Genomic DNA, 27,870 nt, shown 5'->3' with positions numbered 1-27,870 from the left:
TCATACTTATGATCTTTTACTTGGTGTAAGTTTTGATTTGCTATAAGTTTAATAAAACTATGATGACAGCGTGATTTGGTTAAAAGAGTGTAGATTTTGTAATAAAAACAATGAATCACAATTTATTAGTTATGTTGAGATTGATAACCCAGACATGCAAACAAAAAACTTGAGAGTAACCATTTCCAAATCTTTATATTCTAAGCTCATTCCCCCATTCATTCACTGTTTTAAGTCCATTACTTGCTCCTTCCTTTCTCTGAGATTAGTGTTCCAAATTTGACTACAAAAATGCTTCTTGGGATTTGAGTGTCCCAAACTTGAAAATTCTTTCTTGAAGTACTCTATTCGTCTCACAATTATTGTTTTTTTAACATTTTTTCTTTTTCTTAAAATAATTGTCACTTTACAATACCAATGAAACATTTATTAGTATTATTTTTTCACTATTATACCTTTATTTATTGAATTTCATCCAACTTAACTACTTCACTAACTACAATTAATAAGGGTGTTTTAGTAAATGCTATTAATTTTACCATTGAAATCAACACAATTAATCATTTCCTTAATAATCGTGCACAAACCTTAAATGACTAATATTGTGAGAAGGTGGGAGTATAATAGTAATTGATATGATTCGTTTGGTGATTACCAAGTTGCATCTATAGTTCTTAATTCTTATCAATTTGATTAAGTCAAGTACTTCCTCCGTCTCTAAATAATAGTCTAAGATTTATGCACGGTTATTAAGAAAATGATTAATTGTGTTGATTTTGATGGTAAAATTAGTATTATTTACTAAAACAACCCTATTAATTGTAGTTAGTGGATTAGTTAAGTTGGATGAAATTCAATAAATAAGGGTATAATAATGAAAAAAATAACAAATGTTGCATTGGTATTCTAAAGTGACAATTATTTTGAGAAAAAGAAAATTGGGTAAGGAGACTATTATTGTGAGACGGAGGGAGTAATTTGAAAAATAAATTGACTGAAATGATTATTTTTTTGTTTTGTTTTTATGCTTATAATATCTATAAATTCCTTTCAAAAAAGGAAATTCAATTGAGATTATCTTTATAGCCCAACACAAAACTCAATTAGAAGCCCTAGGACTAGGATAGGATATGGTAGGGAATCACCTCTTAATTCTTGGGGGTAAAAAGGAGAAAACATAACCTAAAACCCTCTACCTTAGTCTCTACGAAAGAAACCAAACATCATTAATTTTTGCAGAAGAAACATCTTTTCATCTTCTTCCTCTTTTTTCTGTCTCACACTCATTTTCAGCTACAACATTCACATATAGCAAAACCCATTTTCACCTAAACTCATATTTTCTACCAAAGTTTGAACCTTTCACCTTTATCATGAACATTCAACCCAAAATCGAACCTGGGTCATCATCTTCAACCAACCACATGATTCTAGTTGAAAGTGTGGAAAATGATAACTTAGAAGATAAGAATATCCCTGATCTTGTTGAAGTGTTGCGTGGAGCTTATCTCACAGAAGTTTTTGACAGATTTGAAGGTGTTTTGGTTAGTAGAGATGTTGGACTCAGAGACCAGATTCAACACTTGCAGCATAATGTTGAAATGGAGAGACAAAAGCTTCAAGATGAGCTTGAAATGGAGAAACTTGCAAGGGTACATGCTTAGGAAGAGTTTAAGAAAAGAGAGGAAATTTGTTAGAGAGGGAAGAAAGTACAGGAACTTTACGAAGCTTTGTTGAAGAAAGTGAAAACTGATTTATCTGATAGAGATACTGTTGTAGTTCTTTGAAAAAGGAATATTGAGTTGAGGGAACTGTTTGAAGAAGGTAAGATAAGTATTGGAGAGCTAACAAAGAAGAATAATGAGTTGGAGTTCGAGGTTCAGAAGTTGAAAGAGAAAAGGGTGGAGGATGGGAGTGAACTTGATATGTTAAGAAAAAAGAATGGTGAATTAGACAATGCGGTTTGGCAGTTGAAGGAAAAAAGGGTGGAAGATGGCAATGCAATTGATGTGCTAAAAAGAAAGAACTGTGAGTTAGAATCTAAGGTTTTGGAGTTGAAAAAGTTGAAGCAAAAGTGGCTAGAAGATAGCAATGCTCTTGATGAGCTTCGAAGCAAGGTTGGTGTATTGGAGGATGAAAAGAATGCTTTGGCTGGAATTGAGATTAAAAATGGCGAATTGAAGGAAACTGTGAACACGAATTTGGCAATTATAAGCAGGCTGAGGAGTGAAAACAGAAAATTAGCGGATAAGAAATGTAAGGGTGATATTTTACTCAAGTCCTTGAACACAAAGTTCAGAGCATTACATGAAAGAGTTACAAGGTTGGAGGATGATTCCAACCTTTCAATAAGTGTAGATGCCTCTGGCGGTGGAAACAATGAGGGGGATGGAGAGGATGTTGGTGACAAGGAGGCCGGAAATGACATTGTGGAGAAGTCTGCTCCTTTGCAAAGAAACGAAGATGTTCATCACTCTCATGGAGTAGTTGCTAGTACTCAGCCGCTGAACAAAGGGAGCAAAGATGCGTCTTCAGAGTCTGAAGTTAAAGGTGCATCATCAGGTATATAAATTATACTTACATTTCTTAATTCCTATAAAGATATGCAAGGTCTGAATACTACTTTAGGAACATTGAATTCAATATGGGTGATCGGATAAATGTTTGGTTGGATGGCAGGGTCTAGTTGACCTAAGTTATTCATTAGAAACCAAAAGGCATAGTAAAATTAGCATAGTTATTAAGAGAAGGTTAGTCAGAGTAGATACCGTGTGAATGATTTTTCCCTTGTTTGGCCGTAAACATGTACTCTTATCGAGCTTTTATATTCATGTTTTTTTTTTGTTCTTCTGAAACCATTTATAGTTCTATGCATTTAATCTTATCTAGAATTTGATAGAATAATCTTGTTTTATACTCCACATTTTTTCCTTAAATGATTTTCATCGTGGATGCTCTCACTTGGTGAAGAAGCAAAACCAACAAGGCCATTTGTAAAAAGGGGATTTAGTTGTAGCTCTAATGCGAAAATCACACTACTGTCATAGTGCAAAGAAATTTTCTTTCCAGAAAACAAAAATGATAAATGAATAAAATCAGGTAAGGAAACTCATAATATTTCCCTCGGTAAACATGATCAGAGGACGCCTGCTGTATATCTTATCTGTAATTCTGAATTTGATGAAATCATATTTATTCAATTACTTGAAGAGCTAGTGGCTGGATTTTTGTTGAACTGCTGAGGCTAATAGCACTTTTTCTTTGGAATAAAGAATCTACCATTCCTTATTTTCCAAGTTCTTGCATTAGTATTATCATAATGGCAAATGTTGTGTTATGTAAGCTAAAAAAATATAACTGTTTGTACCAGCCAGGGGAAGATTGAAAATGGAAAAAAATACCGGGATCATAGACATTGACAACGAAGATATGGAACTGTGATTTTCCTGTTTTATTAAAACCAAAGAGTAGGAAATGTGTTATAGTTTTTTTGAGTTGGTGAGGCTACTGGTGATTAAACTGGACCACATTGAAATACCTATAATTGGTCATCATAATTTGCGCGGTTATAGTATGCCTAACTAACAAAAATTCAAATAGCACTGGGATATTATGGTTATCTCCAGACGGAATCTGAGTTTTTCTGCCATAATGAATTGATTTGACATGTATTGGCTCATTCTTAGAACAAACCTGTTGACTAAGCTACTTGGGAAGATATATTCATGAGCTGTAACCCTAATTTCGGCCTCGAGGACAGGGTCCATGCTTCAGGAACCTGAAATTTTAGTAAATAGAATAGGAGAGATGATGTTAAAGAATAGATTGGAGACCAATTGTGTCGAGAAATAGTACTGAATGAGAGTGGTTATGCAGGGGATGTTACTTAGAAGTTAGAACTTAGAAACAGATGTTGTGGATGATTATCCTTTTTTTCTCTTTAGGAGTTTATTTCTGTGAAAGTATTAGTATTTACTATATAGTAGCTTCTTTTGATTTTAACAGGTGAAAAATGTTGGATGGTATACACAAGAAAGCCCAGGAAAACGGTTGTTATTGCAGTGGTTGGATTTTCCTTGAAATGCTGAGACAGCTAGTTATATTTTCATTTGAATAAAGAATCTAATCTACCATTCTTTATTTTCCAAGTTTATGCCTGAGTATTGTCATGGTTGGTAGATGTTATGTTAGGGTTATTTTGATATTATTAAGAAATGTTAATAAAATTTTGATTGTAACCGGATATTCTAAGGGTGTAACTAGAAAAAGTCTTCTAAAAATCAATGTTTGAATAGGTGGTCACATTTAATTTAATTTAAGTTAATTTAATTATCTTATGCGAAGGAACATGTGAAAAACCAAAGAGAAATGAGGAAATTGTTTTTTACCAACTTCACTACATACAAAAAAAAAACACTTTTTTGTAGGAATTGATAGTGGTTATAGTTTTGTTCACACTCTATAATCACTTTTTTTCCACCCATTTCCTTTGGTTTTAAGCACCACCTTTATAATCGCTTTTTCCCCCAGTTTCTTCTGGTTTTTAAGCAGCATCTTCATCTTCCTCACCCATTTCATTCCACACCAACCCTCTTTCTTTCTTCATCCTTCACTTACTCACACTCACATATAGCTACACTACACCATTCACAAAGAAAAGCAACTTCCTTTAGCAAAACCCATTTTCACGTTTTCACCAAAACCCATTTTTTTCATCTAAAGCTTTCACCTTTCTGCTTTATCATGAACATTCAACCCAAAGCTGAACCTGGGTCACCACCAGGTTTCCATTCCACAAACCCTAACGACTTTGAAAAAATGAGTATTCATGATCTTGTTATGGTACTACGTGGAACTTGTCAATGGGAAACTTTTGATCGTGTTGAAGCTGTTTTGGAGAATAGGTATATGACACTCAGAGAAGAGCTTCACCTGGAGAAACTCTCAACGTTGTACGCTGAGTCTGAGTTTAAGAAAAGAGAGGAGATTTGTGAAAAAGGGAAGAAAGTTCAAGAAAGTTATGAAGCACTTTTGAACGAAGTGAAGGTGAATGGATTAGCTGATAGCGATGCTATTGAAGAGCTAAGTAGGAAGAAAATTGATTTGGAGGTAGAAGTTGAAAAGTTGAAGGAGAAATGTTTTGATGGTAGCAATGAAATTTATGTGTTAAGAAGAAAGAATGGTGAATTAGAGTCTGAAATTTTGGAGTTGAGGAAGTTGAATGAAAAGAGGATGGGGGATAATAATGAACTTGGTGTATTGAGGAAAATGATTGGTAAATTGGAGCATGAAGTTTCGGAGCTGAGGAATAAGGTTCGTGTATTGGAGGGCGATAAAAATGCTTTGGCTGGGGTTGAGGTTACAAATGGCAAGTTGAAGGATACGGTGAAGAAGAATTTGGAAACTATAAGTAGGTTGGGGAAAGAAAAGAGTAAGTTGGCTAATGAGAAACATAAGATTGAGATATTGCTTGGGTCTATGTACAAAAAGTTTAAAGGACTGCTTGGAAGACTTTCGGGGTTGGAGGATGATACCAAACTTTTGAAGAGTGTAGGTGCCTCTGGTGGTGGTAATAATGAGGGGAAGTCACCAGTTGATCCTATGGCTGCTAATATTGAAGACAGTGATGAAGAGGATTTTCGTGACGATGAGTTCGGAAATGACACTGTTGAGGAGGCTGCTCCTTTACAGACAAATGAAGATGCTAATCACACTCTTGGAGTTGCTGCTAGTACTCAACCGCAGAGCAAAGGGAACAAGGACGTGCAAGGTTCATCATCAGGTATATGGAAACTATGAATGCATCTCTTATTCCTATAAAGATATGCATTTTTTAATGTTACTTGATAAATATTGAATTTATGTATGATCGGATAAATGTTAGATCAGATTGCTAGGTAGATTGGCCTGGTAAATGATTTTCTTGTTTTATAAATTGACTATTGAAACACCATTAACTAGTCATTATAATTTGAAATTAGAGTATGAGTATGACATAACTAAGATAAACTCAATTAAAACCGGGATATTATGGTAATCTGGGTCTCTTGATGGAAAATGAATTGCGACTTTTGATGCTTGTTTCTTCCTCTCTAAGGCTCATTCATCTTTATTCCATGTTACTCAACCTAAGCAAGCTATTGACTCTCTCATTTTAGCTGAATCTGATTTTCCTTTGGAAATAGAAGTAGCATTGACATGAACTGTGGAACCTCAAATAAATTTTGGTTCTAGGGAGGTTTTTCTTCGCCATATGCAATTGACAAGACATGTATTGACTCAGTTGAAGAAAAAACATGCTGAGAAAGCTACTTTAGAAGATAAATTAATGAGGCGAAGCCCTAATTTCAGCCTTGAGACAGGGCTGTGCTTCAGGAGCCCAAAAACATTAGTGACTTAACTAGAATAGGAGAGATGATCCTAGAGAACTGATTGTAGACCAATTGTGTCATGATTGTTGGTTAAGGCTAGAAGGCTCGAGAAAGTGGTTGAGATGCCAGGGTCTAGTGGGAGCTAGTTATTCAGTAGTGTCGTGAAAGAGTAGTGAATGAGAGTAGTAATGTAGGGGAGGTTACTTCGAATCTAGAAAGAGATGGCGTGAATGCTCATTCTTTTGACCTCTTTAGGAACTTATCTCGTGGAAAGTATTAAATATATATTCTATACTCGCTCTTTTCTATTTATGTTGTTTTTTCATCCTTCTGAAACCATTTATTGTTTATACTTTGAAGCTTACGTTGAGTCTCGCTTCTTAATTACCTAGAAAGTCATTATTATTATTTTACACTCCACGTTTCCTAAAACGATTTTCAACCAAGATGCTCTCACTTGGTGAAGTAGCAAAACCAGCAAGGGCATTAGCGAAAAGGGGACTTAATTGTTGTAGCTCCAATGTGAAAATCACTGCTGTCATAAGTGTTGTTGAAAAGGAAGTCAGGAAGGTGTGATTCAGATTCTAAAAAGCACTTTGCTAAGAAAACATAAGAAAGAAACAATAGTGGTAGTCATGGTTAAATGGTCTCTGTGTCAAAGTCAGCAATGAAATCAACCAAAGATGAACATTCAGATGAGCCTCCTATTAGAAATTGGAAGAGAAAACACCTTCCACGAAAAGAAACTGAGTTTAATACAAAGAAATATAGTGAAAATCTTGTTGGATTATGGGTCGAGGTTTGGTAGGCCATGGATAAAATGTTTTAAGAAGTTGTTATTGATTCTTTTAGCCGAACCTAGAGTGTCTCATCTGAGGTTTTCTTTTGATTTCTTCTCTTTTATATTTTTGTTCTCTTCAAAAATTGCAAATTATCCTTATTTTCCAAGTTTCTGCTCGAGTATTATCATGTTTGGCAAATGTTATGTTGTGTAAGCTACTAAGCTTAAAGATATCTCTTTTTGTATCAGCTAGTGGAAGAGTGAAACTGGATAAGAATATTGAGGTCATATACCTTGATGATGATGACGACGACGATGATGATGTTGGGCCTATGTCTCCAGGAGTACATGAAAAGAAAGCTGTTTTTGGAATTGCTGTGAAGAATGAGGTTCCAAGTCCATCCGTGGCAACACAACAAAAAAGCAAATTTCTCAATGCAGTTGACACCTTTAAAAGAAAATTTTCTTTGAGCGACATTGAAATCTCCAGTGCCAGTTCTTCATCCTCCGACGATTCGTCATTTCTCGATGATCTTCCAATAAGGTCTGTGGTATCACTTGAAAGAAGAAAAAAAAAGTAGGCAGACGGAGCAGGACTGAACTATTAGCCAAAGTAATTGGGCTATAACATGATATATATATATATATATATATATATATATATATATCCTTGTTAGCCACATAACCTTTTGTTAGGTCTTAGTTTTTAAAATATATAACATTGTTTGGTCTTTGTTAGGTTTTATTGAACAATTAACTCATCAGAGCCATGGTACATTTATTATTCTCTAGATTTAAAATTCTTCAGTTGAATGTGTGATCCCATTACAAATATTTTCATAAAAATAGATTTTCTATAGATTTTACGTTTTTCAACGCCTATTGATTGCTCACCTTCCAATAATAGAATTGGCTAAAATTTTACTATGCCACATTCCTAATTATTCTGATTGATTTATTGTTTTCATGTGGTTACGTACAGGAAGTTGTTGAAAACTTGCTAAACGACCACCTTTGTTCTTTTACTGCAACTACATTATACCATTCCTAGAGTAATATGTATAATCACGATAACACATAATCATATCCTAATTTACTGCAACTACATTATACCATTCCTAATTTGTTTTTTTATAAATATGACCAAAGGGAGTCCTATATACTAACCGTTTGCGCTGAGCCCATGATAATAATTTAACTAATTTCTATCATAGAGTATTTATTTTTGTATAAGGGCAAAATTGTAGTTTGATTGTAAACATATCTTTGTTTTCCTTAGTTTATTTCTACCATAGTATATTTCTATCATACTTATGATCTTTTACTTGGTGTAAGTTTTGATTTGCTATAAGTTTAAGAAAACTATGATGACAGCCTGATTTTGTTAAAACTTAGGAGTGTAGATTTTGTAATAACAACAATGAATCACAATTTATTAGTTATGTTGAGATTGATAACACAAAGACATGCAAACAAAAAACTTGAGAGTAACCATTTCCAAATCTTTATATTCTAAGCTCATTCCCCCATTCATTCACAGAGTTTTAAGTCCATAACTTGCTCCTTTCTCTGAGATTAGAGTTCCAAACTTGACCACAAAAATGCTTCTTGGGATTTGAGTGTCCCAAAACCTGTTCTTTTGCCTCTTGTGCTTCATGTCCAATTGTTAATTTGAGTGCCTCCAAATATAATTTAGGGTTAATTAAGTTTTCAGTCCCTATAAATATTCACAGTTTTGTTTATAGTGCCTACAAAATAAAATCACACTTTTTAGTCCCACATTTTTCTTAAGCATTTTAAGGACCAAAAATCTTGATGGAAATTTTTGACAGGGACTAAAATTATGATGAAATTTTTTTCTAGGGACGAAAAATGCTGACGGAAAATTTTATAGGGACTAAAAAGTGCGATTTTATTTTGTAGGGACTAAAAACAAAACTGTGAATATTTATAGGGACTAAAAACTTAATTAACCCTATAATTTATATGTTACTATGTTAGTGAAGTGCTTGCTTTTCACTCGTTAAATTGCCCTTTTTTTCAATTTTGAAAATTCTTTCTTGAATTATAGTTTAATAATTGATATGATTCGACTTTGGTGATTACCTTATCAATTGGAGTAAGTCAAGTACTTTGAGAAATAAATTGATTGAAATGGTTATTTTTTGTTTTGTTTCTATGCTTATACATCCATGTCTATAAATTCCTTTCAAAAAAGGAAATTCAATTGAGATTACCTTTATAGCCCAACACAAAACCCAATTAGAAGCCCTATGATAGGATATAGTAAGGAATCACCTCTTAATTCTTGGGGGTAAAAAGGAGAAAACATAACCTAAAACCCTCTACCTTAGTCTCTACGAAAGAAAACAAACATCATTAATTTTTGCAGAAGAAACATCTTTTCATCTTCTTCCTCTTTTTTCTGTCTCACACTCATTTTCAGCTACAACATTCACATATAGCAAAACCCATTTTCACCTAAACTCATTTTTTCTACCAAAGTTTGAACCTTTCACCTATATCATGAACATTCAACCCAAAATTGAACCTGGGTCATCATCTTCAACCAACCACATGATTCTTGTTGAAGGTGTGGAAAATGATAACTTACAAGATAAGACTATCCCTGATCTTGTTGAAGTGTTGCGTGGAGCTTATCTCACAGAAGTTTTTGACAGAGTTGAAGGTGTTTTGGTGAGTAGAGATCTTGGACTCAGAGACCAAATTCAACACTTGCAGCAGAATGTTGAAATGGAGAGACTAAAGCTTCAAGAGGAGCTTGAAATGGAGAAACTTGCAAGGATACATGCTGAGGAAGATTTTAAGAAAAGAGAGGAAATTTGTCAGAGAGGGAAGAAAGTACAAGAACGTTATGAAGCTTTGTTGAAGAAAGTGAAAACCGATTTATCTGATAGAGATACTGTTGTAGTTCTAAGAAAGAGGAATATTGAGTTGAGGGAATTGTTTGAGGAAGGTAAGATAACTATTGGAGAGCTTACAAAGAAGAATAATGAGTTAGAGAGCGAGGTTCAGAAGCTGAAAGAAAAAAGGATGGAGGATGGGAATGAACTTGATATGTTAAGAAAAAAGAATGGTGTATTGGACAATGAAGTTTTGGAGTTGAAAGGAAAAAGTGTGGAAGATGGCAATGCAATTGATATGCTAAAAACAAAGAGTGGTGAATTGGAGTGTGAGGTTGAGAAATTGAAGGAGAAAATGCTGGAAGATGGAAATGCACTTGATGTGGAGAGACGAAAGAATGCAGAGTTAGAGCATGAGGTTTTGGAGCTGAAGGGAAAAAGGGTGGATGATGAGAATGCAATTGATGTGGTAAAATCTGAATTAAAGAATAAGGTCTTGGAGAAGTTGGAGAAATTGAAGGAAAAAAGGATTGAAGATGGAAATACACTTGATATGGTGAGAAGAAAGAATGCGGAGTTAAAGCATGAAGTTTTGGAGCTGAAGGGAAAAAGAGTGGAAGATGGCAATACAATTGATATGTTAAAAACAAAGAGTGGTGAGTTGGAGTGTGAGGTTGAGAAATTGAAGAAGAAAATGGTGGAAGATGGAAATGCATTTGATGTGCTAAAAGGAAAGAACCATGAGCTAGAATCCAAAGTTTTGGAGTTGGAGAAATTGAAGGAAAAGTGGCTAGATGATAGTAATGCTCTTGATGACCTTCGAAACAAGGTTGGTGTATTGGAGGACGAAAAGAATGCTTTGGCTGGAATTGAGATTAAAAATGGCGAATTGAAGGAAACAGTGAACATGAATTTGGCAATTATAAGCGAGCTGAGGAACGAAAACAGAAAATTAGCGGATGAGAAATGTAAGGGTGAGATCTTACTCGAGTCTTTGAACACAAAGTTCAGAACATTGCATGAAAGAGTTGCAAGGTTGGAGGATGGTTCCAACCTTTCAATGAGTGTAGATGCCTCTGGTGGTGGAAACGATGACGTGGATGGAGAGAATGTTGGTGGCAATGAGGTTGGAAATGACATTGTGGAGAAGTCTGTTCCTTTGCAGAGAAACGAAGATGGTCATCACTCTTATGGAGTAGTTGCCAGTACTCAGCCGCTGAACAAAGGGAGCAAAGATGCACCATTAGAGTCTGAAGTTAAAGGTGCATCATCAGGTATATAAATTATGCTTACAATAAATGTTTGGAACATCATGTTATGAATACTACCTTAGGAACATTAAATTCGATATGTGTGATCGGATAAATGTTTTGTTGGATGGCAGGGTCTAGTTGACGTAAGCTATTCATTAGTTCTCTTATCGAGTTTTTATATTCATATTTTTTTTTTGTTCTCCTGAAACCATTTATAGGTATATGCATTGAATCATATCTAGAATTTGATAGAATATTATTGTTTTATACTCCACATTTTTTCCTTTAACGATTTTCATCGTGGATGCTCTCACTTGGTGAAGAAGCAAAACCAACAAGGCTATTAGCAAAATGGGGACTTAGTTGTAGCTCTAATGTTAAAATCACACTACTGTCATAGTGCAAAGAAATTTTCTTTCCAGAAAACAAAAATGATAAATGAATAAAATCAAGTAAGGAAACTCATTATATTTCCCTCGGTAATCATGATTACAGGATGCCTGCTGTATATCTTATCTGAAATTCTGAATTTGATGAAATCATATTTATTCAATTACTTGAAGAGCCGAAACCCTAATTTCAGCCTCGAAGACAGGGTCTGTGCTTCAGGAACCTGATATTTTAGAAACTAGAATATGAGAGATGATGTTAAAGATTAGATTGTAGACCAATTGTGTCGTGATTATGGTTCAAGGGTTGGATGGTATGAGCAAGAAGGCTCAAGAAAGTGGTTGTTATGGCAGGGTCTAATGGGAGGGAGTTAGTTATTTAGTAGCATCGAGAAAGAGTACTGAATGAAAGTGGTGATGCAGGGGAGGTTACTTAGAATTTAGAAACAGATGTTGTGGATGATTATCCTTTTTTCCTCTTTAGGAGCTTATTTCTGTGAAACTATTAGTTTGTACTCTATAGTAGCTCTTTTCGATCTCAGCAGGTGAAAAGTCTTTGATGGTGTACACAAGAAATCCCAGGAAAACGGTTGTGATTGCAGGATCTAGTGGAGGTTAGTTATTTAGTAGCATCCGGAAAGCATAGTGGAATTAGCATAGTTGTTTAAGGGAGAATAATTAGAGAATAAAGCATGTGAATGATTTTTCACCTGTTGATAAAAGAAATATGTACTCTTTTGGAGCTTCTCTCTAGGAAATGCTAGTACATGGTAGCTCTTTTTTCGTTTCTGTTCTTTTTATATGTCTATGCTTTTAAAATGTATTTGATATTTTTAAAAAATAGCCTAAAGTGTAAATTTTTTAGGTTTTCTTTCCATTTCTTCTATTCAAAAACATCAAATCATCTTTTCTGTTATTTTTTCCTCATCCTTTGACCAAGTTTTCTTTCCATGAAAAAAAATGAAATATGAAAAAAACCAGTTAAGAAAACTCATTTTAGTTTTTATCAGGTAAACAGGATCACATGTTCTTTTTTTTTTTTAATTTGATGAAATCATATATAGTTAATTAGTTGAAGAGCCGGTGGTTGGATTTTCCTTGAAATGCGGAGAAGAGACAACTAGCTATATTTTCATTTGAATAAAGAATCTACCATTCCTTATTTTCGAAGTTTTTGCTCGAGTATTGTGTCATGTTTGTTAAATGTTATGTTATGTAGCTTAAACATATCTCTTTTATGCTAGGTATGGGAACAATGAAAGGGAAAAAGGATATTGAGATCATTCACCTTGATGATGACGACGACGATGAAGATTGGCGTATGTCTCAAGGAGTACATGAAAAGAAGGCTATTTACGGACTTGGCGTGAAGAATGAGTATCCAAGTCCAAGTTCATCACTAGTAGTCCAACAAAAAACCAAGTTTGCAAATGCAGTTGACATGGTCAAAAGAAAATTTTCTTTCAGCGACAGTGAAACCTCCACTTCTTCTTCTTCTTCTTCTTCTTCTTCTTCTTCTTCTTCTTCTTCTTCTTCCTCTGATGATTTGTCGTTTCTTGATAATCTTACAACAAGGTCCACAAAATTACTTGCAAAAAAGAAGAAAATGTAGTTAGACGGTCCAGGATTAATTAAACTGTTAGCCAAGGTATCTAGGTTACTTTATCTAATGTTTGTTTGATTATGCTTAGTATCTATGTTTACTTGATATTCATCACAGTGATGAAAGTCTAGCATTTGAAATTGATAACTTCAGTATTTTAAATAGAGATGTGAATAAAATTGAGTTTATTCTCAAAAACATGCTACACTAGAAATGGTATCTAGATGACTCAAAATCAATTGATGGTTGTTTTGGACGAGTGTTTGTAAAGTTGTTTTTGATTTGGCAAAAGTAACTTTCGTTAAAATTGAGTTTCAAGTGTGAAGTGTCATGTATATTTTTATTTTTCTAATTTAAAAATAAGTTTATAGTTAAGCATTTTAGCTCGCTACAAAATCTCTAGCTTATTATTTCTAATCTAATTTGCATTTCCCTTGCAAAGAAAAAAATGTCAAATTGGACATCTGAAGACTGATTTAGAGGGTGCAATTTTAGAGTTTCTTCGAGAATTGTTTGCCTAGTATATCTTTTGCTACCATAAATTTGTTAAGCTATGATTCTACTCATTATCACTCTTAGATTTTTCAGCATTTCTGATAATACCCAATTTGCAGATGTAGCTGATGTATCAGTTCCAGAAATGAACTTTGATTACCTCTGATAGTCCTCATTCCACATGTGTTGAAAATTTATTCCAAATAGCACAATTGGTCAGCACTAATTATTTCATCTAGTAGTTAGTTAAGTTACTTACCTTATTTGGCTTACATTGCATTCATGCAACACGCCACACCTACAATGTTTTGGATTTAGATTCACGGCTGTCAAAAACAACCTGCAGTCAACCAAACTCCACCGTTTGATGAATCCAACGTTTGATATTATCTCCCCAAAACAATATATAGAATTCATTGTTATCTAGCATTATGTTTGTTTGATTATGGCATTATGTCTACAGTGTAAATTTCATGAATGCATACATATTTAGAAGCTTGTATACTGTAGTAATTGTACTATAATCATACAGGGACTCAATAGATAAAAGTGATTAGGGTTGAAACTTGAAAATGCTTTATTTAAGGTGTGAAACTTGAAACTGTTTCGAGACCGGTTTTTCTTCTGGTTTGGAAGCATTTCTTTGTTTGTACCCGACTGTTTTTGCGGCTCTGCGGTTCTGGTCTTTTGCTGCAGTTGGTCTGCACTTCCTGCGGCTTTGTGGTGTCTACTTTTGAGCATTAGAGTCTTTTTTTTTATCTGTTTTTGCTGCAGTTATAGCTTATAAGGATTAACTTTCTGTTGTTTTTTTTGGGCTGGTTCTGTTTTATGTATATCTCTGTTTACTTCATATTCATCACAGTCATGAAGGTGTATAGCATTAGAAATTGATAACTTCAATACTAAATGTACTGAAAAATGGTTGAGTACTTAAAAAGTGGATGTGAACTAGGTCAAATTGATTTAAAGTAAAATGAAAATGTTTACTTTGTATAAATCATAATTGAGTTTATTCTCATAAGAAAGCTTGACTGGTAATGATAATTGGTTATCACACATAAGAATTTACTGTTATGTTCTTTTAACTCACTCTACACAGTCTATAGTTTATTAATACTTTTAATCAAATTTGCTTTTGAGATGAAACTTGATTTTGATAAAATGTAAGTAAACATACTGAAATTTAATAAAACCATTGAGGTAAGTTTGGCTATTCTACAACCAGTCATAGTGACTCAAATTTATGGTCTTATTAAAATGGTACGGGAATATAAGAATTGGGAACTAAATCAAAATCTGTTTTGCTTTCTACTGTCATTCTAAAAGGTTCAGGAAACAGAAAGGAAGAAATACATGTTGCATGACAAGAAACATGCTTTTTAGATTGATAATAATTGTACTTCACTGAACAAGTACTCTATTATAACCGTTTTTTTTTCTTCTGCTTTTAAGCTCCATCTCCCTCACTCACTTCACAATTACTACATTCCCAAAGAAAGAAAAGCCACTTACTTTATCAGAAACCCATTTTCATTTTTTCACTTTTACTCTATTTTTTTTTTTTTTTTGAAGAAGCACTTTAACTCATTTTTTACTTCTAAAGTTTGCACTTTTTCCACCATATCATGAACATTCAACCCAAAATCGAACTTGGGTCATCACCGACCAACTCTAACAACAATCTTGAAGATAAATCTATTCATGATCTTGTTATGGTATTGCGTGGAACATGTCAATGGGACACTTTTGATATCGTTGAAGCTGTTTTGGAGAGGAGGGATATGAGACTCAGAGAGAAGTTTCACACGGAGAGACTCTTAAGGTTACATTCTGAGTCTGAGTTTAGGAAAAGAGAGGAAATTGTTGAGAAAGAAAAGATAATACATGAAAGTTATGAAGCTTTGTTAAAGGAAATCAAGGAAGTTGGATTAGCTGATCCAAAAACAATTGAAGAGTTACAAAAGAAGAACAGTGAATTGAAGCTAGAAGTTGAAACTTTAAAGGAGAAATGTGTTGATGGTAGGAATGAACTTGATGTGTTAAAACATGAAATTTTGGAGTTGAAGAAAAAATGGTTCGATGATAGAAATGCTCTTGATGAGCTTCAAAGGAAGGTTGTTGTATTAGTGGATGAAAACAATTATTTGGCTCAAATTAAGAGTGAAAACAGTGAATTGAAGGAATCTGTGACAAAGTATTTGGCATCTATAAGTGAGTTGAGGAAAGAAAACAGAAAATTGGCTGATGGTAACAATGAAATTGATGTGTTAAGAAGAAAGAATGGTGAACTAGAGTCTGAAGTTTTGGAGTTGAGGAAATTAAATGAAAAGACGGTGGAGGATAATAATGAGCTTGTTGTGCTAAGAGAGATGATTGGTAAATTAGAGCATGACATTTTGAAGTTGAAGAAAAAATTGTTAGATAATAGCAGTGCTCATGATAAGCTTCGAAGCAAGGTTCATGTTCTGGAGGGTGATAAAAATGATTTGGCTGACCTTAAGTTTAAAACTGGTGAATTGAAGGAAACAATGAAGAAGAATTTGGAAACTATAAGTGCTGAGGAAAGAAAACGATAAGCGGACGGTTGAGATATTACTTGGATCTTTTCACAAAAATTTCAGAGGACAGACCGGAAGAGTTTCAAGGTTGGAGGATGATACTAATTTTGAAGAGAATGAGGATGTTTGCGACGATGAGTTCAGAACTGACATTGTTGAGGAGGCTGCTCCTTTGCAAACAAATGAAGATGTTCATCAAACTCTTGGAGTTTCTGGCAGTACTCAGCCACAGAGCGAAGGGAGCAAGGACGCTCAAGGTGCGTCATCTGATATGGAAATTATGCATGCATCTCTCTTATTATAATAAAGATATGCAATTTTTGAATGCTACTTTAGAAATATTGAGTTTAATATGTGTCAGATTGCTACTTTATAAAGACATGGAACCGTGATTTTCCTGTTTTATTAAAGCCAAAGAGTAGGAAATGTGTTATAGTTTCTTTGAGCTGGTGAGGCTACTAGTGATTGAACTGGACCACATTGAAATACCTATAATTAGTCATCATAATTTGCGCGGTTAGAGTACGCCATAACTAACAAAAATTCAAATAGCACTGGGATATTATGGTTATCTCAAGACAGAATCTGAGTTTTTCTGCCATAATGAATTGATTTGACATGTATTGGCTCATTCTTAGAACAGACCTGTTGACGAAGCTACTTGGGAAGATATATTCATGAGTTGTAACCCTAATTTCGGCCTCGAGGATAGGGTCTGTGCTTCAGGAACCTGAAATTTTAGTAACTAGAATAGGAGAGATGATGCTAAAGAATAGATTGGAGACCAATTGTGTCGACAGTATGGTTCAAGGGCTGGATGGTTTGAGCAAGAAGGCCGAAGAAAGTGGTTGTTATGGCAGGGTCTAGTGGGAGGGAGTTAGTTATTTAGTAGTGTCGAGAAAGAGTACTGAACGAGAGTGGTTATGCAGGGGAGGTTACTTAGAACTTAGAAACAGATGTTGTGGATGATTATCCTTTTTTTCTCTTTAGGAGTTTATTTCTGTGAAAGTATTAGTATTTACTATATAGTAGACATGTGAAAAATGTTGGATGGTATACACAAGAAAGCCCAGGAAAACGGTTGTGATTGCAGGGTCTATTGGAGGTTAGTTATTCAGTAGCCTCCTGAAAGCATAGTGGAATTAGAATAGTTATTTAAGGGAGAAAAATTAGAGAATAAAGGGTGTGAATGATTTTTCACTTGTTGATAAAAGAAATATGCACTCTTTTGGACCTTTTCTCCAGGATATGTTAGTACATGGTAGCTCTTTTTTTTATTTCTGTTCTTTTTGTTCTTTAGCAACCATTTATAGGTCTATGCTTTGAATCTTAATTCTTACATAGAATATATTTAGTACTGTTTTTTACTTCACATTGCCTTAAACGATTTTCATTGGGAATGTTCTCGCTTGATGAAGCTAAACCAACAAGAGCCTTAGCGAAAAGGGGACTTAAAGAGTCAAGGAATGTTCTGGGAGCTTTTTTTTTGGAGGGCTTAGTCTATATTTTAAAATATATTGATATTTTTAAGAAATATCATAAAGTGTCAATTTGTAGGTTTTCTTTTGATTTCTTCTCTTCAAAAACATCATATCATCTTTTCTACTATTTCTTCCTCGTCCCTTGACCAAGTTTTCTTTCCAGGAAAAAATATGAAAAATGAACAAAAGCAGGTAAGAAAACTCATCATAGTTTTTATTAGGCAAACATGATCACATGTTTTATTTAATCTGATGAAATCATATATAATCAATTAGTTGAAGAGCCCGTGGTTGGATTTTCCTTGAAATGCTGAGACAGCTAGTTATATTTTCATTTGAATAAAGAATCTACCATTCCTTATTTTCTAAGTTTATGCTTGAATATTGTCATGGTTGGTAAATGTTATGTTATGTAGCTTAAACATTTATCTTTTATGCTAGGTATGGTAACAATGAAAGTGAAAAAGGATATTGAGATCATGCACCTTGACGATGATGATGATGATTGGTGTATGTCTGAAAGAGTACATGAAAAGAAGGTTATTTATGGGCTTGTCGTGAAGAATGAGGATCCAAGTCCAAGTTCATCACTAGTAGTTCAACAAAAAACCAAGTTTGCAAATGCGGTTGACACGGTCAAAAGAAATTTTTCTTTCAGCGACAGTGAAACCTCCACTTCTTCCTCTGATGATTCATCGTTTCTTGATAATCGTACAAGAAGGTCCGCAGTATCACTTGCAAAAAAGAAAAAATTATAGTCGAACAGTCCAGGATTAATTAAACCGCTATATTTCAATTGATAATCTTACAAGAGGTCCGCGGTATCATCAATGAATTTAATGTGCTAGGAAAAAATTGAATGGTGAATTAGGACCAAAAGTTTTGGGTTTGATGGAAATGTGGGTTGATGATATCATTGCTCTTGTTGAGCCGAGACCGTAATCTAGCATTGAAAAATCGAGTTTATTCTATAAAGCATGATTGAGTAGAAATGATAATTGGTTCGCTCTGACGCAATTGATGAATATTCTGTAACAACTAATCCAGTCTCATGAGAATGGTTTTCATGCTTTTGTGTTGATTTATAGAATTGTACTAGTTTATAAAATCAATAGTTAACATGTTAAGTGATGAATCACTCTGTTTCTATGTCTTATAAGTTTATGTTCGATTGTTCATTACTTAACTGTGGTTTATGTTCTATGGTTAATTGATAAAATTTATGTGGTATCACTTATAGAAACTATGATGTTTCTTCATTATATTTCTCTTTTTCAGGAATCTATTTTGGGACCATGTAGTCCCCCCGCCCCCCCCAAAAAAAAAAAAAAGTTTTGCAGCTTCACTTTAGTGCTTAAATAGTGTTCCTATGTTGAACTAGCCATTATATGGCTATTGGGATTGTTTCCCACTTATTAGTACAAACTGTTTTTATGTTAAGGATAACTAGCTTTCTGAAGCTTCTCAACTTGAGACATATATTGTTCAAACTTTTATTAATTAAGCATTTGACACTATTAATGATGGTTTTGTGGGAAGGTAGGGTAAAATATCTTTAAACAAAGAATTTCAAAGGTGAATAAAGAATATAAGAAAAACAAATTTGGGCAGATGATTCAAGAGATGGAGGATAGTGACCTTAAGCCAATTGCATTTGCTTATAGACAAACACAAGTGCAAGAAGTCGAGCAAGAAGAATTGACCTTGTTAGCACTGGTAGGTCTCAAATACAAGTGTCAAGAATCGACAAAATTAGCTTTGAAAAATCTGCATAATATAGGAATACAGATCAAATTGGTGTCGGACAGTCGGAGGATGACATCATGGCTGTGAAAAAAAACAGCTTGTGAACTGGGAATAGAAGTGCCGGTACACGGACATGTTGAAGGAAAAGAACTTCAAGATTTGAATGACAAAGGTAGATTAGTTAAAGTGGATAAAGCCATTGTGATGGGAAGTTTCAGTCTTAAAGACAAGCTTCTCATGTTGCAGTGTTTGCAAGACAAAGGTGATGTGGTTGCATTCATTGAACAACAAAGGTTGATGACTAATCGTACTTCAAAAGTTCTAAAGCTAGCTGATGTAGGGATATTTCATAACTCTCTAAGCAGTATAATTGATAGTAGAGAAAGATCTGGTATAACAATCACATGTTTCAGTGTATTGGAAGCAATTGCAAAGGCTGGCAGAAGTAAATATCACAATATTCAACTTCAGCTGACAGTTGGTATATCAGGGTTACTCAAAAACCTTGGGCAACCCGGTGCACTAAAGCTCCCGCATACGCAGGGTCTGGTAAGGGGTCCTACCATTTGGTGTATTGTACGCAGCCTTACCCTGTTTTTACACAAAGGTTGTTTCCAGAACTTGAACCTGTGACCTTCCAGTCACATGACTACAACTTTACCAGTTGCGCCAAGGTTACCCCTCCGGTTACTCATAACCTTGATTACAACAATATTCACAGGAAATTCTCCCCTAACAGCGATCCAATTGATCTGGGGACTTCCATTTATGAGTCATACGGTATGACATTTCATTGATTGTTAGTGGCATGTCATCTTAATGTAATAGTGTCAGGTAGGTATGTATACCAGTTTAGAGTTTAGGTGATGCTTTACTTCTGTATCATACTAGTATTTCCACCTGTGCAACGCACGGGCTAACAACAATTTTTTACACATGAAACTTCAATTATAGCTTTCGCAACATTTTACACATGCATAGATTTTAGGTGTAAGCATTTGATGTTATTGAGTCGGCTAGTTTGACCGGTTTCATTAATTCCAATATCAATGTTATTTGTGCAGTATTTTAATTACATAATTATCACACTACTTCTTTGGTTGATAAAAGAAATGATAGAAAAAGTTTCATTTCAATGCAAATAGTAAGCCATCGTTTCAATTCATGCCAATACATTTCAACATAATGTCTATGGAATGGTGTTAAAATGATGTACACGAAACATTGTTTTTCATATTTAACTATTTTCTTTACTTTTGATACTGGCGTAAATGTATTATTATACACCATAACTTCTATCTAGAACCACTACCAATATCATACAGGTTTTAGTGTGAATACAATGCAGAATAGAAGAATGAACACGAAACCTGCATTTAACATGTCATGATAGCACAAAACCTGCATCAGCTTGGAAAATAGAATCTTGGCTAACAAGGGACAATAACAAAATTGGTTTGATCTTTCTAAAAAAAATTAGGTCAATTAATCTAGTGGTTATGTGGAGAAGTGGAAAGTCCAAAACCCCGACAACTACATAAGGTTGTCCTTGAAGAAGTTCAGGAAAGAGTTTCCAGGATTCCTCCTTGAAGGAATAATATTATATAGGCTCTCCCTCCGTATCAGTATTTTTCTCAATCGTTTTTTTAGCACCCCATGTAGCGAAAAAAGTTAAATACTATAATTGCAAGTAATACTACAAGCTATTGGAGTATTTATTAACTTTTTTTAATAAGGTATCAAATGCATACGGATATTCATGAAAAATTAAGAGGCTACAACACACACACACACACACATATATATATATATATATATATATATAAAATATTGAATTATAGATTTGGTCAATTAATAATTGTATGAAAAGGGTTGTCTAAAAGAACCTCATAAATAAAAGATTATTTTATAAATCAACCAAATTATCACAAATTACTTGGCACAACAAAAACATTACAAAGGCATAATATGTCCAATATGGGCAGCTAGCAGAACTTCCTAAATGATTTAACAAACGAACGCAGGTGCAGCTTGCCATAGCATAATAACGGATAAGATGGAAGATAAGAGGATCGGATTGCATGAGATCCAAAACCTAATCTAGCAGCTCGCAGTGAGTGCCAACGTACCTGAACAAAACAAGCAAACAAAAGACCCGTAATTATGTAAACAAGAACCAAATGAGCATGTACTCTAAATCATATAGAAGGCTCTCAAGAATCAAGGTAAAGGTTATATAGACTGAATTTACATAACTGGAAGGAAAAAAAAATGCAATAGAAGAAAAGCAAATAATATTTTTGTTAGGGGTTAGCTAACACCCCCACTGCATGGGAGGTTAGCCTTATCCCCTTTTTCGTTGGACAAAAAACCCAATTGCTGTTAACATGAAATAATTTCAGATGCAGAGAAACATATTGGAAAAATGACAAACAATATAGAGATTAAGATTAAAATAAATTGCAAAATAAGAAAGACTGAAAGGAAAAAAAAAAAAAAAAAAGAGAGAAGAGAATTACCAAACATCGCTACTTTTGATTCCGACTCTCCGAACCTTCCTCATCCATCTATTAGTAAACACTGTGGCTTCAAAAGTTTCATTTTTCTTCTCATCAGCATTCCTAGCTAGAAAGGTGATATGGTAAAGGACTCCATTAACTAGTTCCCAAACAGCCATCTCAATCTTGACAAATCGGTAGTTTGTCTTTTTCATTGAATTGAAATTCGCTATTGTCAGGTATGTATACCAGTTGAGAGTTTAGGCGATGCTTTACTTCTGTATCATATGCAACTTAAATTATTGCTTTCGCAACATTTTACACATGCATAGATTTTAGGTGTAAGCATTTGAAGTTATTGAGTCGGCTAGTTTGACCGGTTTCATTAATTCCAATATCAATGTTATTTGTGTAGTATTTTAATTACATAATTATCACACTACTTCTTTGGTTGATAAAAGAAATGATAGAAAAAGTTTCATTTCAATGCAAATAGTAAGCCATCGTTTCAATTCATGCCAATACATTTCAACATAATGTCTATGGAATGGTGTTAAAATGATGTACACGAAACATTGTTTTTCATATTTAACTATTTTCTTTACTTTTGAAACTGGCGTAAATGTATTATTATACACCATAACTTCTTTCTAGAACCACTACCAATATCATACAGGTTTTAGTGTGAATACAATGCAGAATAGAAGAATGAACACGAAACCTGCATTTAACATGTCATGATAGCACGAAACCTGCATCAGCTTGGAAAATAGAATCTTGGCTAACAAGGGACAGTAACAAAATTGGTTTGATCGTTCTAAAAAAAATCAGGTCAATTAATCTAGTGGTTATGTGGAGAAGCGGAAATTCCAAAACCCCGACAACAACAACTACATAATGTTGTCCTTGAAGAAGTATTTTTCTCAATCGTTTTTAGCACCCCATGTAGCGAAAAAAGTTAAATACTATAATTGCAAATAATACTACAAAGCTATATTTATTTTTTTAACAAGGTATCAACATAGGTAATATTGAATTACAGATTTGGTCATCTAATAATTGTATGAAAAGGGCTGTCTAAAAGAACCTCATTGATAAAAGATTATTTTGGAAATTCAATTTCCCTAGTTGATATGAAGTTTTCCTACACGAAGGAATCAAAATATGTTGGGGACTTCCTCATAAAAACACCCAAAACATATTGGTACGTCTATAGCAGTACGTCTATGTATAGACACACATACTATTCTCCGGTGAACATTTAAATTACAAGCATTAAGAAATCAACCAAAGTTATCACAAATTACTTGGCACAACAAAAACATTACAAAGGCATAGGATGTCCAATATGGGCAGCTAGCAGAACTTCCTTAAATGATTTAACAAACGAACGTAGGTGTGGCTTGCCATAGCATAATAACGGATAAGATAAAAGATAAGAGGATCAGATTGCATGAGATCCAAAACCTAATCTAGCAGCTCGCAGTGAGTGCCAACGTACCTGAACAAAACAAGCAAACAAAAGACCCGTAATTATGTAAACAAGAACCAAATGAGCATGTACGCTAAATCATATAGAAGGCTCTCAAGAATCAAGGTAAAGGTTATATAGACTGAATTTACATAACTGGAAGGAAAAAAAAATGCAATAGAAGAAAAGCAAATAATATTTTTGTTAGGGGTTAGCTAACACCCCCACTGCATGGGAGGTTAGCCTTATCCCCTTTTTCGTTGGACAAAAAATTCAATTGCTATTAACATGAAATGTATAGTAGTTCAGGGCTAAATGATAAACTACATATTATTCCTTCTAGAACAAAGAATTATATATCCACAACCTAAGCATCCAGAGCCCATCACCCATTGCTGACAAGATTAGTAAGAGACAAAAGTCATTGTCCAGCAGGTCTACCACACCCCACAACCCCTATCCGGACAAAGGTTCCTCCAGCCCTGTTCACGCAGATCACCATTCATTTCCCAACAGCTTAACTACAACAATTCAACGGTCCCCTGTTTGCGGATGGGGGAAGGACACAGGCAGGGCAATTCTACTACCACCACCGAGTGGAATGGAGACGAGGCTAAGAGTTGAAACATGGAAGGATTGGGTGTTATGAGTCGATAGAAGATTCCGGCGACTCTAATATTGCCGCCAAAATGTTCAGTGGCCGGTGAGGAAGGTGGAGCACAGGTTGAAGAAAGAATAAAACGAGGGTTGAATTGTTAAATGCATAAATTATGTGGCCGTAAAATAATTACTTTGATCAAAACGACTAATATGTACTCTGTTAAGTTTATTTCTTTATATATAGACAAGGATCTAGTTTTTCAAGAGAGAAAAAAAGGGAATACGGCTAACAGCCCCATGAAAGGAGAGATGTTAACTTTTCCCGTTTTTAATATATACAAACACGCTACAAAGGAAATTCAAGAACTGGTTTACGAAAAGAACAAGAATGTGCTGACATTGTTTTTAAATAAAACCCAAATTGGATAGGAACAAATGAAAAGATCATAAAATAATGGGAACGGAAAGGAAACAATTGAGCAAAAAGCAAAGCTAAAATTGCAAGGTAGGCAAATTAGAGAAGAAGGGGGGGGGGGGGGGGGGGGGGGGGGGGGGGCATCACACTGGCATGCTGTTATGAAATATCTTAATTGCATCCAAAACGGTAAACACGGTAAATTGACAAACATAGGGGGTGCGGAAACCATTGCTACATTGCTATGTATCAAATAATTTCAGATGCAGAGAAGCATATTGGAAAAATGACAAACAATATAGAGATTAAGATTAAAATAAATTGCAAAATAAGAAAGACTGAAAGGAAAGAAAAAAAAAAAAAAAAGAGAAGAGAGAATTACCAAACATCGCTACTTTTGATTCCGACTTTCCGAACCTTCCTCATCCATCTATTAGTAAACACTGTGGCTTCAAAAGTTTCATTTTTCTTCTCATCAGCATTCCTAGCTAGAAAGGTGATATGGTAAAGGACTCCATTAACTAGTTCCCAAACAGCCATCTCAATCTTGACAAATCGGTAGTTTGTCTTTTTCATTGAATTGAAATTCGCTATTGCCAAAGTGGCAGATTTGGTTAGGTTGCGAAACATGGAAGGATCCTTTTTTAAATTCCGAACAGGTGTAAGTCCGCAATAATGTTCAGGAGGATCGTCGATCAAACGTTTGGCATCAAAAACCTGTTGAGGGTTACCAAACCAAAAAAGAAGAAAAAAGGTTTACGATTGCAAAATGAACGAACATCGATCATAAAAGGAAAAAGTTAGTCGAGGGATATGAAATTTCAAGTACGTACATCTATTACATGTAGAGGAGGTTTAAGATTCCCTTTTCTAGCAGGCGGCAACTCTTCTTCAAGATCAGCAGCACAAACAAGCGATTCCTCAATGTAAGTTTTCTCCTCCTCGGAAAGATGGGAAAGAGGCTTACAAGGGAGATCCTTAAAATAGGTCACCATGGGCATTTTGCATCCCCTCTTTCTGTTTGGACTGGTATCTGATAGAAAAGTAGAGAAAGAATATTTAGTATAATTAATAAATTTGTACTCTTAAACTAAATAAATTATATATAATAATATTATGGAACATATGTTAAAGGAATAAGGATCACCAGCGAGAGTATCAGCAGCAGCAGAAGACGAAGGATCACGTGGCATTTTGTGACGTCTGAGAATAAGAAAAACCAATTGTAACTTAGGTTAAATAGTTAGTTAGTTACACATCACAACTAATATATATGAAAGAACAACAAACAAAGTTCTTAAAAGCCGATAAATAGAAAGAAATTAGACAAATTTAACGATAACAATATTTAGTGTGATTGAAGGTTTGTTCAATTACATGACAAGACTCAAAAAGGTTACAAACCCTAAGCCCCAATTCACAGAACAGGCAAGAGAATTATGAATGGAAAAAAGAGTGAATGAAAATAAATACCTTTGAGCAAATCAAGACGACAGGAACCAAACCGCGGGACGGTGAACAACGAACGAGGGAGCAGAGGGATAGAGAACGAGGGAGAAAATCAACTCTGAAAACAAAACAAAACAAAACAAAACGCGATGAGGTTGTATTTAAATAGTCCCGTTGGATCTAGGGTATGCCATTTTACCATTTTACCCTTGAGGTTGTATTTAAAATTGTTGTTTCATAAGATGATGAGGAAATGCATAAGGGAAAATATCACGTTTTAATCTCAAAAATTGTGTCTCATTTGGGTTTAACTTGAATTTATGCCCTGATGAATAATAAAGAAATTCATAATTTAAAACAAATGTACCTTAAGTTTAACAATATATCTCAATCGTGTATTTCAAGCTCTTCGTAACGTAATCGATATTTTATTTACGAAGTAAAATGAGACTTTGATATTGATAAATAGTGTAGTCACACAATGATGTTACTTTATATAGTTTGAAATATATGCTAAATATACAAATTAAAGGATTCCATTTGATTACTAAATTTTGTATAGAATTAGGAATAGTACCAAAGTTTGAATTGTTGCATGGATCATTGAAGACCGAGTGAACATGGTTGGTTGACATGGGAAGGAATTTGGACACCAATTTTTAACACAAAATGCTTGATATGAAATTCTCTAAATCAAACATTCGGGAGCACCAAATACTCCATAAGAACACGATGATGAGAATGATCAAGTTCAGCTTGGTTGATTAAAAATTATATTCTTTCTTTTGTGTGGATTTCATGTTTTACTTTTAACGAAGAGTCTGTTTTTAACTATTTTTTTCTTTCACAATAACAATGTTTTTACCTTAAAAAAAGAATGATTTTATATATAAAACACAGTTCACACACCAATTTTAAATTTAGAGAGGATTATTAAAAATATTGTAGAGCAACTAATTTTTTTTACGAAGTAGAGCAACTTTTCTTCGTTCTTTAATTTTTTTTATGAGTTATTTATACAATATTTAATATAGTTTTTTTTTAATATTATTATTAGTTTGTTAATCTAGTGACCAACACATGTTCAAATAAACACACACAGAGAGGTGAAAAAACAAGATGATCCGGATTCGAACCTAAGATTCCACGTTAAAGATCATCACAACTAAATTGCTAAGGTGTAACAACCGGGAACAATTCATAATATATTTTGATTTTGGTGTCCTCTTTGTGAATTTGTTTAACTCCGTTATGGAATTACATCTCATCGTTTAAATCCTTTGTTTTTGTTTTGATGAATACAAATTTGATTTAATACATTTAAATGCATATATACTTCCTTCGATTATGTTTATAAGAGAAAAATGAGTCAACAAAAGTTGATGTACATGGTATAAAATTTAGATCTGATACATTAACTTTTGTTGACTCACTTGTTTTTTTATAAATATGACTGAAGAAGTACTATATACCAACCATTTGCGCCAAACCCATGATAATAATTTAACGAATTTCTATCATAGTGTACTTTTTTTTTTGTATCAGGGCAAAATTGTAGTTTGATTGAAAACATATCTTTCTTTTTTCTCCTTAGGTTTTGTTTGCGAGTTTGGAGGCAATGGCGGATCTCTTTGGGGGGGGGGGGGGGGGGGGGGGGGGGGGGGGTAGGCAGGTGCCATGGCATCCCCCAAAGTTTCCTTATATACTATATTTTCCTTATATACTATATTAGTAGTATCTTATCAACCTGAATTTAGTTGCTTTAGTGGTAAGGGGGTACCGTAAGTTGCTCTATCTAGGTCATCTATGTTGGAACAAAATGTGCTTAACAATGAACCTTAAAAAGTTTTGATGATAACAAGGTATTAAAAATTGTAAATTGGACTAGCTAATATT

The 27,870-nt window shown here is 34.2% G+C and overlaps 3 protein-coding genes, 1 long non-coding RNA gene and 2 pseudogenes across 9 annotated transcripts; 4 read left to right on the top strand and 2 right to left on the bottom strand.

Annotated features, from left to right (window-relative positions):
• Nucleotides 1–1,372: 1,372 nt before the first annotated feature.
• Nucleotides 1,373–8,028, top strand: LOC146925171 (uncharacterized). The gene is made up of 2 exons (XM_085710148.1): nucleotides 1,373–5,782; nucleotides 7,402–8,028. The coding sequence occupies exons 1-2, from the start codon at nucleotides 4,744–4,746 to the stop codon at nucleotides 7,731–7,733; spliced, it is 1,371 nt and encodes a 456-aa protein (XP_085566274.1). The 5' UTR covers nucleotides 1,373–4,743; the 3' UTR covers nucleotides 7,734–8,028.
• LOC146925172 (uncharacterized) lies at nucleotides 1,374–4,139 on the top strand (annotated as a pseudogene). Its single transcript, XR_015010434.1, has 2 exons — nucleotides 1,374–2,562; nucleotides 4,006–4,139. The product of XR_015010434.1 is annotated as an uncharacterized LOC146925172 (transcript).
• Nucleotides 8,029–9,264: 1,236 nt separating the features above from the next.
• On the top strand, nucleotides 9,265–14,329 carry LOC146925170 (uncharacterized). 4 transcript variants are annotated; one of them, XM_085710142.1, is made up of 4 exons: nucleotides 9,265–11,290; nucleotides 12,201–12,272; nucleotides 12,903–13,306; nucleotides 13,876–14,329. In XM_085710142.1, exons 1-3 carry the CDS (start codon nucleotides 9,679–9,681, stop codon nucleotides 13,268–13,270), a joined length of 2,052 nt encoding a protein of 683 aa, XP_085566268.1. In that variant the 5' UTR covers nucleotides 9,265–9,678; the 3' UTR covers nucleotides 13,271–13,306; nucleotides 13,876–14,329. The 4 variants fall into 4 exon arrangements, with proteins under 4 accessions (XP_085566268.1, XP_085566269.1, XP_085566267.1 ...); XM_085710143.1 differs by lacking the exon at nucleotides 13,876–14,329 and having other exon boundaries at nucleotides 12,204–12,272; nucleotides 12,903–13,517; XM_085710141.1 differs by lacking the exon at nucleotides 13,876–14,329 and having other exon boundaries at nucleotides 12,903–13,517.
• Nucleotides 14,330–15,034: 705 nt separating this feature from the next.
• On the top strand, nucleotides 15,035–18,940 carry LOC146925169 (uncharacterized; annotated as a pseudogene). The gene is made up of 2 exons (XR_015010432.1): nucleotides 15,035–16,571; nucleotides 18,237–18,940. The product of XR_015010432.1 is annotated as an uncharacterized LOC146925169 (transcript).
• A 2,511-nt stretch (nucleotides 18,941–21,451) lies between these two features.
• Nucleotides 21,452–22,196, bottom strand: LOC146925168 (uncharacterized). Its single transcript, XR_015011021.1, has 2 exons — nucleotides 22,061–22,196; nucleotides 21,452–21,670 (listed from the first exon to the last, which is right to left on the bottom strand). It is a non-coding gene; the product is annotated as an uncharacterized LOC146925168 (long non-coding RNA).
• Nucleotides 22,197–23,277: 1,081 nt separating this feature from the next.
• Nucleotides 23,278–26,091, bottom strand: LOC146925167 (uncharacterized). The gene is made up of 5 exons (XM_085710145.1): nucleotides 25,999–26,091; nucleotides 25,673–25,728; nucleotides 25,359–25,558; nucleotides 24,908–25,242; nucleotides 23,278–23,540 (listed from the first exon to the last, which is right to left on the bottom strand). The coding sequence occupies exons 2-5, from the start codon at nucleotides 25,716–25,718 to the stop codon at nucleotides 23,507–23,509; spliced, it is 615 nt and encodes a 204-aa protein (XP_085566271.1). The 5' UTR covers nucleotides 25,719–25,728; nucleotides 25,999–26,091; the 3' UTR covers nucleotides 23,278–23,506.
• Between the last annotated feature and the right edge of the window lie 1,779 nt (nucleotides 26,092–27,870).

This window comes from Medicago sativa, chromosome 5, assembly GCF_051527215.1.
Source record: "Medicago sativa cultivar Bolivia chromosome 5, Bolivia_mono, whole genome shotgun sequence".
NCBI lineage: Eukaryota > Viridiplantae > Streptophyta > Magnoliopsida > Fabales > Fabaceae > Medicago > Medicago sativa.
The sequence above is the reverse complement of the archived record's forward strand: the minus strand, read 5'-3'. Positions and strand labels throughout refer to the sequence as shown.